General features: G+C 39.7%; 2 protein-coding genes across 5 annotated transcripts in view; both read right to left on the reverse strand.

Moving 5' to 3' along the window:
- LOC126414450 (ankyrin repeat and SOCS box protein 1-like) overlaps positions 1–10,308 on the reverse strand; it is a 126,838-nt gene extending 116,530 nt beyond the window's left edge. Inside the window, exon 1 of the mRNA XM_050083347.1 lies at positions 10,137–10,308. Within this exon, the coding sequence (XP_049939304.1) occupies positions 10,137–10,308 (172 nt within the window). The remainder of the gene's footprint in view (positions 1–10,136) is intronic.
- The window catches only part of LOC126414404 (rabenosyn-5), a 31,019-nt gene continuing 25,533 nt past the window's right edge, over positions 10,056–15,541 (reverse strand). For 3 of the 4 annotated variants that reach the window (XM_050083342.1, XM_050083344.1, XM_050083343.1), the window contains one exon: positions 11,085–13,897. In XM_050083342.1, coding sequence (XP_049939299.1) covers positions 12,589–13,731 — 1,143 coding nt within the window. In that variant the 5' untranslated portion in view covers positions 13,732–13,897 and the 3' untranslated portion in view covers positions 11,085–12,588. Of the gene's footprint in view, positions 13,898–15,541 lie in introns of all 4 variants that reach the window. The other variant, XM_050083346.1, reaches the window with a different exon arrangement.

Below are 15,541 nucleotides of genomic sequence, written 5' to 3' on the forward strand. Positions count from 1 at the left end.
CGAATAAGGACAACCATCAGCCGTAGAATGGAATGACATCAAAAATTTGTGCCGGACCAGGACTCTAACCTGGATTTCCCGCTTATCGCAAGCGGTCGCCTTACCATTTGGCTATCCATGCAAGAATCATGTTTCTATGACCTGTACTCATACATCCATTACGTATATTGCCATTCCAGTCCCAGTCCGGCACAAATTTTCATTGTTGTCATTCCATTCTACAGCTGATCTTTATCCTGATTCACAATTGTAAATTCATGTCATGTATTTCATAACAGCTGTAGTCTCCTCAGTGCCTGTTCCTTCAGGCATGCATGCATGTTCAAAGAAACTTTGCATTGTAATCAGAATAATATAGGCACTGCAATATCGTGTATATTGTATAAATGTAATAGTTCCAACATTCCTTTCAACACGACTGTAAGAGTTTGACACCGAGTTAACACAGGTTCCCCTAGATGGCAGCACTAAGCACTATTGATGCCTAGCACTGTCAGAATCAAGCATGTTAGAGCCATGAAAAATTGTGTCGAATGAGGCTCGACATGGGAGAGGAAAACAAAATTCACAATGTCGAGCACCACTCCATGTTGGAGTGGAAAGGGTTAATATTGATTATTAAAGAGTTTCTACATTTTATTGGCTCCTAATCTTATATTGTCTAGATCACACTTCTTCACCATATCAGCCTCCTCCTTCAGTCCTCCCTGCTCTCCCTCCCCCTGCCCCTTGCATAAGCCAATTGTGGCCATATTGTACCTGGTAATGCGTGCTTAATAGGAATTCCATTTCTGTAACTTTCTGCCACCAGTGCAAAATCAATTTGGTTTCTATAATTATCTGTTGATGATTCAAAATGTAGACTCCCCTCCCGTAATTTTTAATTATTTTTCCCGTTGAAATCAATAAGTGTTTTGGCACTACCATTTCTCCTTCCAAAATCGTGACTGCCTACTAGAGTTCCCTTCTTCCACAATGGTATTCCAGTCCCTTACTATTTTGCAGCATCCATGGTTATCGATTATTTTCTTTATTGTGCTATATATTTTCTCTACAAGCTGTTCATCATGTTCTGAAGTTTGCATATACACCTGTATAATAAATACAGGGTTTTTCAAAAAGGACTTTACAACTTAAAAAATTCACTGAAAAAAGATACAGAGCTGGGTTTAATGTTATTTTGTATGGAAACACATCAAGTTTTTTTACCTTAAACTAAATATGTTGTATGTGGCTTCTGTTTATTATCCTGCACACATCCCATCAGAAGTCAATTTCTTCCCAAACTTGTTGTAGCATTGCAGGTGTTACTTGCTCAGTGCCAGTACAAATTCTTGATCTACGTTCAAGTAGCTGGCACAGTAGGTACAAATACGATATCCTTGATGAATCCCCATTACAAAAAAAATTGAGTGGTGTCATGTCTGGGGAATGTGGGGGCCATGCAATTGGCACATCATGGCCAATCCATTGACCTGGAAAGCGATCTCTGAGAAAGTCCCGGACATCGGCCAGGTAGTGTGGTGGTGCACCATCTTGCATGAAGTAAATATTTTGTTCTTTGTCACGCACATCAATCTGTGGTATCAAAAATTGTTGTAGCATATCCAGGTACACTATCCCATTGACGGTTCTCTCATGGAAAAAAAAGGGGCATACACTTGTATTTGCTCAATGCACAAAAAATGTTCAGTTTAGGGCTATCACAAACATGTTGCAATGTTTGATGTGGAATTTCACTGCCCCAAATCCTACACTTATGTGTGTTAACCTTGGCACTTAAGTGAAAAGTCGACTCATCAGAAAAGATGATTTTGTCCAAGAAATGTTCATCCTCATGTAATCGATTTAACATATCTGCTTAGAAGTTCTTGTGAGCAATTTTACGAGTGTCTTTTATTGTTTGTACAATCGACAGTCTGTACAGTTTCAAATGCAAATGGTTTCTCAACACACACCAAACAGTTGCATGTGGGATTTGCAGTTCACAAGATGCACGCTGGGTCAATTTGTTGATGAAATGATGTCTCACTCGCTCAACGTCGTCGTTAGATGTGCTTGGACAACCTCGTCATTTCCCATGTCTTACCGAGGACCCTGTTTCTACAAAACATTTATGCCACTCATAAACTGTAGGCCTACTCGGAGGATCTTTACGCACTTGGTATGGAAATTACACTGAACTGTCATCGTCGACTTCGATTCTTCAAACCAAAGCACACAGCTAGCATGCTCGGGCCCAGTGAAGGCAGCCATCTATAACGCAACTGCCATTAGTGCACCTTATGAAGAGATATGGCACTAGAAAACTAAGTGACACAAAACTTGATGTATTTCCCTACAAATTGACACTACAGTCTGCTCTGTAGGTACTATGAATCAATTAATATGAATTTTCAAAATTGTGAAGTCCTTTTTGAAACACCCTGTACATTGTTTTGTACTTGTTTCAGCCTTTGCTGTCCCTTGCATAGTCTACATTTTATACACACTGTAGCGGCACAACCGTTTAGGATAAGGATAGTCAGTTTTGTGCAATATTCTGAGCGCAAGTTATAGCCAGGTGCAGGCCGGATTGCAGTGAGTTATGCATACCAGCAGTTGTGAAGGCAAATAGAGGCCACAGAGGTGTAGAACTGCTGGACAGGGCACACACAGCAGTTTTCATGGCGCAAGTCATAGGCAGAAGGGGGCCACTGGCCAACCTAAGTGTTATGCCTACGTGACACGAAGCAGTGCATTGGCAAAACAGGGGCACAGAGCCGAGTATAAATAGGTGGCCTTTTCTAATGTGATTCATTCAAGTGTGGCAGCTGTCCTGGATGGTGAGGCGTATCACGCCACCGGGCTACATGCAGCAACAGATGGGGTGCCAGTGTCCCAGTCCACGGCGGGTCATTGGTTCGATCCTCTGAGGCCGACGCGGGGTCCACAGCCAGTCAGTGGCAGGCCACTGTTCAGCCCGCTACTGCGGGGAGTCGTCTCGGCTCCCGACACACTATGGAGATATCCCGAGGCAAGGGCCACAGATTTAGATGCTGGATCGCGGGTGCTTGTTGGTGCCGCAACTCAAGCCACGCCGGCGAGGAACGTGGCGCAGACCATCTTGCAGTTGTCAGCAGACCGTTCGGCGGTTCCTCGGAGCGGTGCGGAGACAACAAAGATAGGGACAGCTGAGTCGGCAGGGACACAGACCGCCAAGTCAACTGCAGTATCCTGACAACGATGCAACTCTGCTGGCGTACAAGGCTGGTTCGACACAGCATTGGATTACATGGGCCGCTGTGGTGCTTCCTCAGCATTGCGGGGCTCTGTGACACAGACCAAGAGGAACAAGGGCACTGTAGTAAAAAACAATAAATCATTTGGAAAGTTCTCACTGAGTTTTAATACTGCACCTCCTGCCACCCAACCACTACATTTGGTGTCTCCAGCCGCTACATTTGGTGTCAGAATAGTAGACGTTGTCTGTACAGTATGATGTTCGAGCCCACCGCCTGCATTACAGCTGAAAGATGTGGTGAGTTTTGACCAGTTTTCTTTTGAGTGTTGGATGTTTTCGTTCTTGTTTGTGTTTTGAGTATGGTCTGCCAGAAGCCACATTTTATGTTTTGTGTAGGCATAATTTTTTTTGTTTTTTTTTTTTGGGGGGGGGGGGGGGGGGGGAGGGGGGGCATTTCGAAGTAAGTGTTAGTGTAAGTGTTATTGTTTTTTGTGGCATTTAATTACTTTTGTGTTAATTTGAGTATGACGTCACTGACTGTGATGATATGGAGCTGGAGAAAGTCAGGTTGTTCTTGTACTTAAATGTTTTGTTTCGGGACTAACTGGGAACGAAAGCAACACAATGGCAGGGTCAGGGACGCAAGGTGTGTCAGAACCAGAAGCGGTGCTGATTTTGATGGAAAATACAGCACATTTGATAGCAGACAATACGTTGAGAAGTGAATTAACATCTAGAAGTGAGCGGGAAACTGCATCTGACCAGTTGTTGTTGCCTAGGGTGCAGGAGATTGATCCAGCCACCGAGAGCTTGATTATTCCGTTTTCTGGCAAGGCATCTGAGGATGTGCGTTTGTTTGTGGACTTGGAAATTTCAGCTGTGATTAATGAGTATACTTACAAGTTGGATCAGAGAGATGAAGCGAATAGTGTTCTGTTGCAGGAGGCTGAGCAAAGGGCACCTGATGTATTTCTGAAAGGGTTCCCGGTGCATATATCGCAGAAAGTGCGTGAAGGGACTTCGAAATATATTGGTATTTGGCCATTCAGCCGGCAATTAAATGTGAGGAAATAGATGTGCCAACAGGGAAACACGAGAGGCAAACAGTGTTTGCAGCGGGTGTGAAATGTTATAAGTGTGGTCGTACGGGACATGTGCAGAGGCAATGTACCCAGTCACCGAGGAATAGAGGAAGGGGTGGAAATCAGCAGCATGGAGGGTGGAGAAGTGGAGATAGGAGAGGTGGACAAGCGTTAAGTGGAAGAGCGGGCCCAAGACCCACCTGAGGGAGCTCCTGTTTAATGTCAATGACATGAATATGTATGCAGAGGTGGAATGTTCAGTGGTAGGATCCGTAGGACCTAAAAAGTTTAAGATTTTGTTGGACACAGGGGCGCACATATCAGTGGCTACTAAGAATATAATGGGACGAAGGAAGTTAGACCCACCACGTTATAGGTTGTGTGGAGTGGGGGATTAGGACGTCACACCTTTAGGGTTGGTGACAGTTGATTTTCAAGTAGAGGAAGTCCGATGCACGGAGGTAGTACCATGGGTAAGCGAGGGCTTCGACATCATCATAGGAGTAGATTTCTTGCATCAACATCATGCCAAAATTGACCTTGGACGACAAATTGTGGAACTTGGTGGAATGTTATTTCCACTAGGGGAAACTGTTGTCAATGCAGAACTGTCACGAGGGGTGTTCAACGTAATGAACAAACCAACTGAACCATGTACGTTAGCATTAAGTCTTAATTCATATGAGTGTGTGTCTGGTGGCACCGGGAAGTCGCTTTGGGTAAGTGTGGAGTCAAATCTACATCTACATCTACATTTATACTCTGCAAGCCACCCAACGGTGTGTGGCGGAGGGCACTTTACGTGCCACTGTCATTACCTCCCTTTCCTGTTCCAGTCGCGTATGGTTCGCGGGAAGAACGACTGTCTGAAAGGCTCCGTGCACGCTCGAATCTCTCTAATTTTACATTCATGATCTCCTCGGGAGGTATAAGTAGGAGGAAGCAATATATTCGATACCTCATCTAGAAACGCACCCTCTCGAAACCTGGCGAGCAAGCTACACCGCGATGCAGTGCACCTCTCTTGCAGAGTCTGCCACTTGAGTTTGTTAAACATCTCCGTAACGCTATCACGGTTACCAAATAACACTGTGACGAAACGCGCCGCTCTTCTTTGGATCTTCTCTATCTCCTCCATCAACCCGATCTGGTACGGATCCCACACTGATGAGCAATACTCAAGTATAGGTCGAACGAGTGTTTTGTAAGCCACCTCCTTTGTTGATGGACTACATTTTCTAAGCACTCTCCCAATGAATCTCAACCTGGTACCCGCCTTACCAACAATTAATTTTATATGATCGTTCCACTTCAAATCGTTCCGCACGCATACTCCCAGATATTTTACAGAAGTAACTGCCACCAGTGTTTGTTCCGCTATCATATAATCATACAATAAAGGATCCTTCTTCCTATGTATTCGCAATACATTACATTTGTCTATGTTAAGGGTCAGTTGCCACTCCCTGCACCAAATGCCTATCCGCTGCAGATCTTCCTGCATTTCGCTACAATTTTCTAATGCTGCAACTTCTCTGTATACTACAGCATCATCCGCGAAAAGCCGCATGGGACTTCCGACACTATCTACTAGGTCATTTATATATATTGTGAAAAGCAATGGTCCCATAACACTCCCCTGTGGCACGCTAGAGGTTACCTTAACGTCTGTAGACGTCTCTCCATTGATAACAACATGCTGTGTTCTGTTTGCTAAAAACTCTTCAATCCAGCCACACAGCTGGTCTGATATTCCGTAGGCTATTACTTTGTTTATCAGGCGACAGTGCGGAACTGTATCGAACGCCTTCTGGAAGTCAAGAAAAATAGCATCTACCTGGGAGCCTGTATCTAATATTTTCTGGGTCTCATGAACAAATAAAGCGAGTTGGGTCTCACACGATCGCTGTTTCCGGAATCCATGTTGATTCCTACATAGTAGATTCTGGGTTTCCAAAAACGACATGATACTCGAGCAAAAAACATGTTCTAAAATTCTACAACAGATCGACGTCAGAGATATAGGTCTATAGTTTTGCGAATCTGCTCGACGACCCTTCTTGAAGACTGGGACTACCTGTGCTCTTTCCCAATCATTTGGAACCTTCCATTCCTCTAGAGACTTGCGGTACACGGCTGTTAGAAGGGGGGCAAGTTCTTTCACGTACTCTGTGTAGAATGGCTCTAATAGTTATACCACAAAGGCCTATAACGTCCTTGTCTGAAATCATAATACCTATGTGCACATCTTATTCCATTAGGCATAAACACAAACTCTCTATATGCATCCCTGAATTGACGAATTAAATCATTAAGATTTGGCTTATAATACCAAAGTTCTTCAAGTACAATGATAGCTGCTGAATAATTTATTTTGTTTCCATAGAAGGTAATAGCTAATTCATCAATCCTTTCTTGGTTGGTAGGAACAAGGAAGGCGAGGCGCAGGTCGTCCGGGTAATTTCTGATATGGTCCCAGTTGCCATAAAAAAACTCCAACGCAGACATTAGCTGTAAACAACAAGCTTTATTCAGAACATAACGGTACCCTTTCTTTTACAAAAAGTCATATACACTCTATTTCTAACAACATTACTAAGTATGATTCTGTTCCTATTTCGAATTGTAATGACTCGGCTTTGTCATTCAATGTTCGCTTGCGCAGGTGGGCGGAACGTACTAATGTTATAGATTACACCGATCCATTTTTAGTTAATAATTGGTCTCGTATCCGTTTCATTGAGAAGTATTTTGACTCTTTTCAGGCAAATCGGTTGGTCGTCAGGTCGCTAACTGAGTGTCATTTAAATTATAATGGCTGGGCGGGCCGCGTTGTACGGTGGTATAACAAGGCCTTTCGGTCCACGGAGGTGCGTAAGAAACAGTTATATCTCTATGGCGATACAAATATCAGCAAGTCAGGGTAAAACTAAATATAGGCTTGTTAACAAGTTATCTACTGAGAAACAACGTTGGCATTGTAGCTGTCAGAATGAATTTTGTTTACATATGGATATGGTCACAAACAACAACACATGTTCAATACAGTCTCCTGACTCAGCAACATGCCACATCCATAACACAACAAGGTTGACAGTTGCTCAAAATATATCCGACGTAATGAGAGCGATACGCCATCCTGATTGACATGATCTTTCAGATAGCCCTACAACCAGAAGTCACATGGGTTTAGGCTGGGGGATCTGGAAGGCTTCGCATCTTGAGATTGCTTAGCGATGTGGTCATTACAGAAGATTTCTCAAAGCAAATCTTTCACAGGGCATGCGACATGTGGTGTCATCCCTTCTTGCATTACAATAGTGATGTGGACACAGTTGCGTTCTTGCACAGCTGTAGGGAAGTGTTGCACAAGGAGGTCCTTATAAAATGCAGATGTCACTGTACACCTAACAGGCCTGTGAGGTGTCATCCCTTAGAAGAAAAATGGACCAAGAATGAAGGTGCTTGTGAAACCACACCAGACAGTCAGATAGATGAGTGCAGAGGATGTTCCTGCAAAACATAACTGTTGAGCAGGGGAGAGGGAATACTCATGACACAGCTCAAGCACTGGCTGCAGAATTTGAGGCAAGTGTTGCAAAGTCAGCTATAGCTACAGCAACTCTTCAACAACTGCCATGGGAATGGGGTGCATCCTTCTCCCTGCTGCACCACTTAATTCACCCATTTCTTCATTATATTTTTTAACCCATTTATTGACGCAGGGCCTCTTTGCAACTGTTTCTGTCAGCTTTACTCCCACAATGCAGCACTGCTGTCGCTGCTGTTCAAGATAAAACAACTTCACCAGCAGTGCGTGGTCTTTCTTCTCACTAGCCATTGTTCTTCATATGGAAAAATTCAAACTTCTTAACCCTTTACAGCCAACTGTCACTTCACAATACAAATCAACATGTGTCACCAAGTGGCAAACAGCATACTGATGTCAAAACAGGAAACATTTCACATTCTGACTGATAATGGCACCATATTTTCCCTGGTGGCAGAATGTGGAACTACTACTTTTTTCAGCATACTCTAAGAGCACCATAATTAACTGACATATCTACAAATGTTTCAACTTCCTGTGATGTATACAGCCTGCACTGCAGCACTCAGAACACCATCAGTTTAATTATAACAGTCTGGTATATTATTAAATTACCTGTTTTTATGTAATTTACACTTCTCTCCACATAAGTATTTACTTTTTCACTTTTGTTTTTAATGATCTCAGAATGGCTATTACTGGCTGAAAACTGGTAGTCTGAGTACATAATTTTATTATCATAAGACTGAAAGCCAAGAAACTGCTTCAGTTCAATATTCCCACTCAGTGGATAAGGAGGGCATCTTAGTAGGAATGGTCAGTATTCAGGGATATGACAGGAATGATCATTCAGAGCAAAAGAGTCGAGTAAATATAGGCTCTAAAGTGCATACCTTAAGAGCTATGAGGAAGTATTCACTGAGCAATGTGATGCAGTGGTTAGTACACTGGACTCACGTTTGGGCGGACAATGGTTCAAACATGCATCGGGCCATTCAGATTTAGGTTTTCCATGATTTCCCTAAATCGCTCCAGGCAAATGCTGGGTTGATTCCTTTGAAAGGGAACAGCCAATTTCCTTCACCATCCTTGACACAATCTGGTATTGTGCTCCATCTCTAATGACCTTAATGTCAATGGGACATTAAACCCCATATTCCTTCCTTTCTTTCTTCATTAGCACTTGTTCATGTGTGTTACTACGAAACATAACTCTTCTACTGAACAAGTGTCCATACCTCTTAAGTTATGCATTTTAGAGTCCCAAAATTGCGAAATCCATGGAATTTGCTGGTAGCACTTGTACATAATAAACTGCAGTCGCACTTAATTGTGTGTATTGTGTATTGAACCAGGGACCTAGAAATGACAGAGAGGCTTCATCCTGCCGTAGCCCTCAGGTTCACAACCTCACAACAGGCCACAGCAGTCCACCCACCCCATCTCCACCCCACACCGAACCCAGGGTTATTGTTCAGTTCAGCGCCCAGTGGACCCCCCAGGAACGTCTCATACCAGACGAGTGTGACCCCAAATGTCTGCATGGTAATTATGGTGTACACATACATGGAGACAATGTTTACACAGCAATCACCGATATAGTGTAACTGAGGCGGAATAAGAGGAACCATTCCGCATTCACTGAGACAGATGGAAAACCACCTTAAAAACCATCCACAGGCTGGCCAGCACACCAGACCTCGACACGAATCCCCTGAGGGGGTTCGTGCTGGGGACTGGCATGCCTTCTGCTCGGGAAGCAGAACGTTATACCGCATGGCTAGCTGGGTGGGTCTCACTTAATCAATTTTCATTAAAAGTAAATTCTTTGATTAAATAAAAGGTGGTTATGTGGGGACAAAATTTTCAGTCACTTTCCCATTTATCTGATAAACGTTACAGATAGACTGAAAATGTCTCTTTTCAATCATTACGATTCCATAAATAAGCTTTTTTTTTTTCAAACTTGTAGCTTTTATGATGCTAAATAATACAACTACTTTTTATGCTAAATAACATTACTAAATTTTATCGCACATCTCAAGGGATAAATATTACTTTTCTCAATTAGTGAGTCTTTTGTTTTGTGTATGTTATATGTACACTGCTAAAATTTTATTTTATTCTTTCTTCCACATTTGGAGCTGTTGGAATTTTAATATTACAAAAAAAGGATAAAAAGTCATATATTTTGACTGAATTAGAAAGAAAGAATATAATAATATATTTTGATGACTTGTCTTATTATCATTTCGTGGTTTACAATTTTATAAGCACGCACCTGCTGCTGCACAACGAAGAGGTGTTACACCAACTGCCCCCATAGTTTCATTTAGTCTTGAAGGCTTTTCATTTAACAGAAAAACCATTTTCTCGAAGTCACTTTTCAAGACTGCTTCATGCAGAGAAATGTCTTCATCTGGATCAATCATGAAGTTAAATACTTCAGCCATTTCCCTGATTCCAGTACATGAATCAGTGCCTGTTACAGGTACATGCCAAATTACAAATAAAGGCACAGGCTACTGTGAGAGAACTAACATTAAACATTACAAAATAACTGAATTGTACTATACAGTCTTCTAAAGGATCTTCAAAATACTTTTATTAAACACAAATAAATATGACAAGGTTTTTAAATAGAACACAGACTATTGACATTCTCGTGCCCACTTGGTTGGAAGCTAAGTGAAAAGAAACTTCACCAACATTTGAAACATTAAGCAATCAATGTAACTACACTGCTTCTAACAAATAAGCAGAATTAAAGACAAAGTGAATATTTTACAAAATATTTTCAACAGGAAACTTTTTATAAAACATTCTGACAGAATTCACTTATTATGCAAACTAAAACAAGATGTGTATAAACAGTTATTCTCACCTTGAAAGCAAGCTTACTATTACAAAACAATGTTCACCAAGAATATTTTGTCTTTTTGTTACTAACACACCATGCAATGTACAATATGTTTCACCAGTATTACAATGCGTAAAAAATCTGCTTTTTATCAGGAAAAAAAACATACACACACACACACACACAGAATTTTGATGCAAATTTATCTGCTTTATTTAAGTAAATACAAAAAACACTAACTTTGAGAACAGAAATAAGATTTCTTCTTACATGCAATTAGAAAATTACAGAGCAGTTGTTTCACACACAAGAGAAACAAAACATGCAAAACTGTTATTCCCTTCACTATTAAAAGTCACTCTACTCTAACACACACACACACACACACACACACACACACACACACACACACACACACAAACACTTAAGAACACAAACAACAGAACTTTAGGTATCTGTTTAGTTAGTGGTAATGACAATTAAGCTACTGACCAAACGCAAAGGTATGAAAAAATGGAATGTATGCAACAGCAGCTGCAGCTAGTAGCAAATACCAGTACTGATAAAAGAAAAAATAATAAACGGTGCTTTTCATTTTCTTAAGAATATTTCACTTTATCTTACACTTCCATTACTACTTCTTGTTAACCCCCTTGTAATGCCTGTGACCTTATTTTCTTTGTTCTCATTTTCTTTCCTATTCAGTTAAAAAAAATTATAAGAAAGTCCCCTTATCACATCATTGTTGTGAGTGTAAGTTGATGGGTACCGTACACTGATATTTGGAGCTTTTGTTCTCTTTTACACTTTGTTATTCTCATCTGTTCCCAATCATGTTGTCCCTAAGAATACTTTTCATATCATTCCATTGATATGAAGCATTGTTTACGCTTCCCCTTCTGCTGCCATCCATCTCATTATTTTGGTTGTGATTTGGTCATACATTTGTGTGTTCTGTGTCTGAGTGAATGGTTTTCCTCTGTTATTTACTATTTTCTGCTTCTCATGTACATATATTTATGCTAACACATCTGTTTTTAAGCAAGTGTGATAATAACCATAAACTATTATTTTTCACGATATATTGAGGTATTAAGGTAAGTGACTTACCCCTGCCTCCACTACAAATAATATTTTCTTTTAATTTCTGTAGGAACTACAGACCTAGTTACCAAAATGTATTATAACAACATATGTTACATGCAATGATATGAACACAGGGGACACATTCTGACTTAAATATCATCATGGCAACTGATACAATCCAATGAATAAAATGACAATATGTAAATTGTATGTACAATTTATAGAAGAGGATGTACTCATATAATAATTAGGAAAATATAAGAACAATTATATATCATTTGTAATTACATTAGACACTTGATAGCTACAATATTAATGTACCATAATAAATCGCATTTTCTACACATCTTAAAACTGTTTACAAAAGCCTGTCCCTATTGTGCAACATTTATAAAACCATAATATGTGACTATTACTCTAGCTGTCATTGATATTTCTCTATAAGTAGTAATAACACCAACCATTACTGATTTTTTTCTACTGTTTTTCTATACTAAAATAACTGCAGATTCAAACTTTTAACAGAAGCAGTACTGGAAATGAACTTTTAACCATCAAAATACACATATTTCAATAACAAAGTATTCAATATTCTCTCTTTCATTACTCCACATTTCATAATAAACATGGACGTAGCAAAAGAAAATCACAGTACATTTCCATAGTGTCACTTAAGTGAATGGGACTAATGAATCCACATTCCTAGAGTAATTTCAAATTACAAACTATGCAGAATGTAGAATTTGGTCATATATTTGTTCTTCCTTTCTATAAAATATTCAACACATTATCTGTTATTTATACGTTGCCCTTCTGTAGGAGAAGACAAACCAAGCAGTTTCTCTTTCAGGTAAGCTACAGATGCAACCCTTATCATATTCTGAAGTTGCAAACTTTTACCTTTTGGGGGATTTTCAACATCTTTTGTGCCCAGAATTGTGATCTTTTTACTTAAGGAGTCAATGTTTTCAGCTAATTTCAGAAGCTTTCCCCTTAAAATATGTGCCTCTTCTGGGGTATGTGCTGTTTCCCCACACTGCAAAGATTCACACATTTTAAAATACACTTCAGCCATCTCATCGGCTTCTTTTATATATGATGCAAGGCGTTCATAAAACTGACTTATTATTGGTTTCTGGCTTCGATTTTCTTTCAGCTTCTCCCTGGCTTCCAAAAGTTGTTTGCAATGCACACAGAGGCGTAAATTCTGTTCACCAGTCATATTATCCATAAATGACTTTACAGAACTGAGACTGGCCACAGAGCTGGAATGCTCCAAAGCCCCACTGTTTGTATTCTTTTGTTTGTCTACATTGAATGAAGTACAAGAAAGATCATGACCAAATCCAGAACCTGTCATTTTCTTAGCAACACCAAGCTCAAGAAAATGAGAACACTCATTACACATAATAGCTCCACAGAGACGGCAATGATGTTTCCTTCGAGCAACATGAAAACTTTTTGCACAGCTAGGACAAAGCTTCACATCTCGATCATCAATCCATGGTACTATAGCTTGTTCATGCAACTTCCTCTTCACTGGATCCGCCGGTACATCTCGCAGCAACTTATCCAGTCGAATCAATAATTTATTTGTTTCTGCAGCATATCTCTCCAAACGAGAACCCCTAAATATACGAAAATATTCTGAGTGTGATCTGAATGCCCCTATTTCTTGAGGTTCATACAATAGCACTTCAAAACTATCTTGTAAGTGTGCTGTGGTCCTAAAATCAGCAGGTAGATCTTCATCTTCCAACTTAAGGATTCTCTTCTTAGCCTTTCCTAACAGACCTTTAATTGATTTGATCACATCTTGATCTTCTGTGTGCTCTTCTTGAAAATGTGTCTCAAGGCTTTTTGGAGATCCCAAATCTGCCTTACATATCGGACACAGGAAACCCTCTATTATCTCACCTCCTTCAGCCATTTAAATTATTTATGAGAAGATGTGAAATAAGTAATGGAAATACTGAAATTGATTATTCAGGTTACCACACCAGTTTTCCATAATACAAAATTTGGTAAGCAGCATGAACAAGTTATCTCCTGCATGTTAATGTGAAATGTAGTAGTATTCTCCAACAGTGGTGTAACTGGAATGAAAACATACAAATAAATTACAGAGTGAAGAAATCTCTTTTCTTAAACGCTAATTGTAAAATAATCTCTTTGACCATTCTTAATTCATTATAAGTCAGAGCACTTGCAAAAATATCCATTACATGTTTTCACTACTAATGTAGGAAGATTTTCAAAAGATGTCTCAGAAAAACTGCAGCAACACTCTTCAACAATTATCTGAATGTTTCCTATATGCATGTGATAATAAATCACAATGTCAATATACTTTGTCATAGAAATGTATTTTGAGATTGTCACTCTCCACTACTGGCCGATATTGAAGATAACTGTTTGTCAACACAACAGATAAACACACAAAACAGTGCTGTATACAAAGAGGCAATCACATTTATCCAAGATATATAAAATTTACAATAGTCCTATTCAGCACTATGATAATTAGTTACTGCATACGTATGTACACAGCACAGACTTACTGAAGAATATGGAACATAAGAGACTTCACAAAAGACATAAAAAAGACCATGTAAATTAAAGCAACGGAAAGCACAGAGTAGGGCTTCGCAATAAAAAATAATTCCATTCAAGTGGAAAAGTATCAGTCTGATTTTTATCAGAGTCTTCACCAACATAAACAGACAACTCATAACACAGCCACAGCTGAAATACTAATGGCAGCATAACAACAATATTTAAATACAATATCAAGCATCAGGTCATGAACAAGGAAACTGGACAGTTCAGTAAATAGGTCTTGTACAATGTTGCCAACTGCGCTGTGACGTTGTACAAGGATAAAAAAAGTATATCTGTAACGTATGGAGAAGGAACACAGCCAGGTTGAGATGCTTAATACATTTATGACACAATTCAGTAGCTTTTGCTTGGAAAAGGTAAGTCTAACACCCAATTTTCTCATCAACCAGGAAGAAAAGAAGATCAGGACATAATTCCCATCGATAGAAAACTCAAGAGTGATGGAACACAGACTAGGATGAGAAAATGATAGGGGAAACAAATTTGGGCATGTCACTTTTCAGAGGAAAATTCTAGCATTTGAGGAGAAGAAAGAGTCTTGGATGCAATGTTAAAATCACTGTTTATTTATTCATCAATGACATGCATTTTGCTTAATAAGGCATCTTTCGTGAAACTGACTGGCTGCAGTTTTTGGTTTTTTAACTCACTCCATTTGTTTGAGGTTATTGGATGTTATGCTTTTAACACAAATGTTTGCCTCAACTATTTTTCATGCACATGATGAGGGTAATTTAATTTTGCAGATGTTTTATCAATGGTATTAACATTTATCCAATTCTTAATTTTCCTAATTTTGTCAAATCTCAAGGTAGTGTCAAGCCTTTCTAATTTGATTGTATTTTAATGTAGGCCAATTTGAAGATGTCTTGAATTAGGTGAAACACTTGTTACTGATGAATAAATAAACAGTAATTCAAAATCGGAATGAAGAACATTTTCTTCTCCACATTCTGCATACTGGTTGCTGTATCACCAAACCATGGCATGGAAAACCTTTTGTTCTTACATTTGCTTTAAGCAGTTCACAGAAAATGTTAAAAAAAAATCTAATTTAACTAGTGATCCACAGCAGCTACAGCTGTAAATAAGAAAACCAACCAGCTAGGCGACCGGAC

This window comes from Schistocerca serialis, chromosome 1 (assembly GCF_023864345.2).
Source record: "Schistocerca serialis cubense isolate TAMUIC-IGC-003099 chromosome 1, iqSchSeri2.2, whole genome shotgun sequence".
Lineage (NCBI taxonomy): Eukaryota > Metazoa > Arthropoda > Insecta > Orthoptera > Acrididae > Schistocerca > Schistocerca serialis.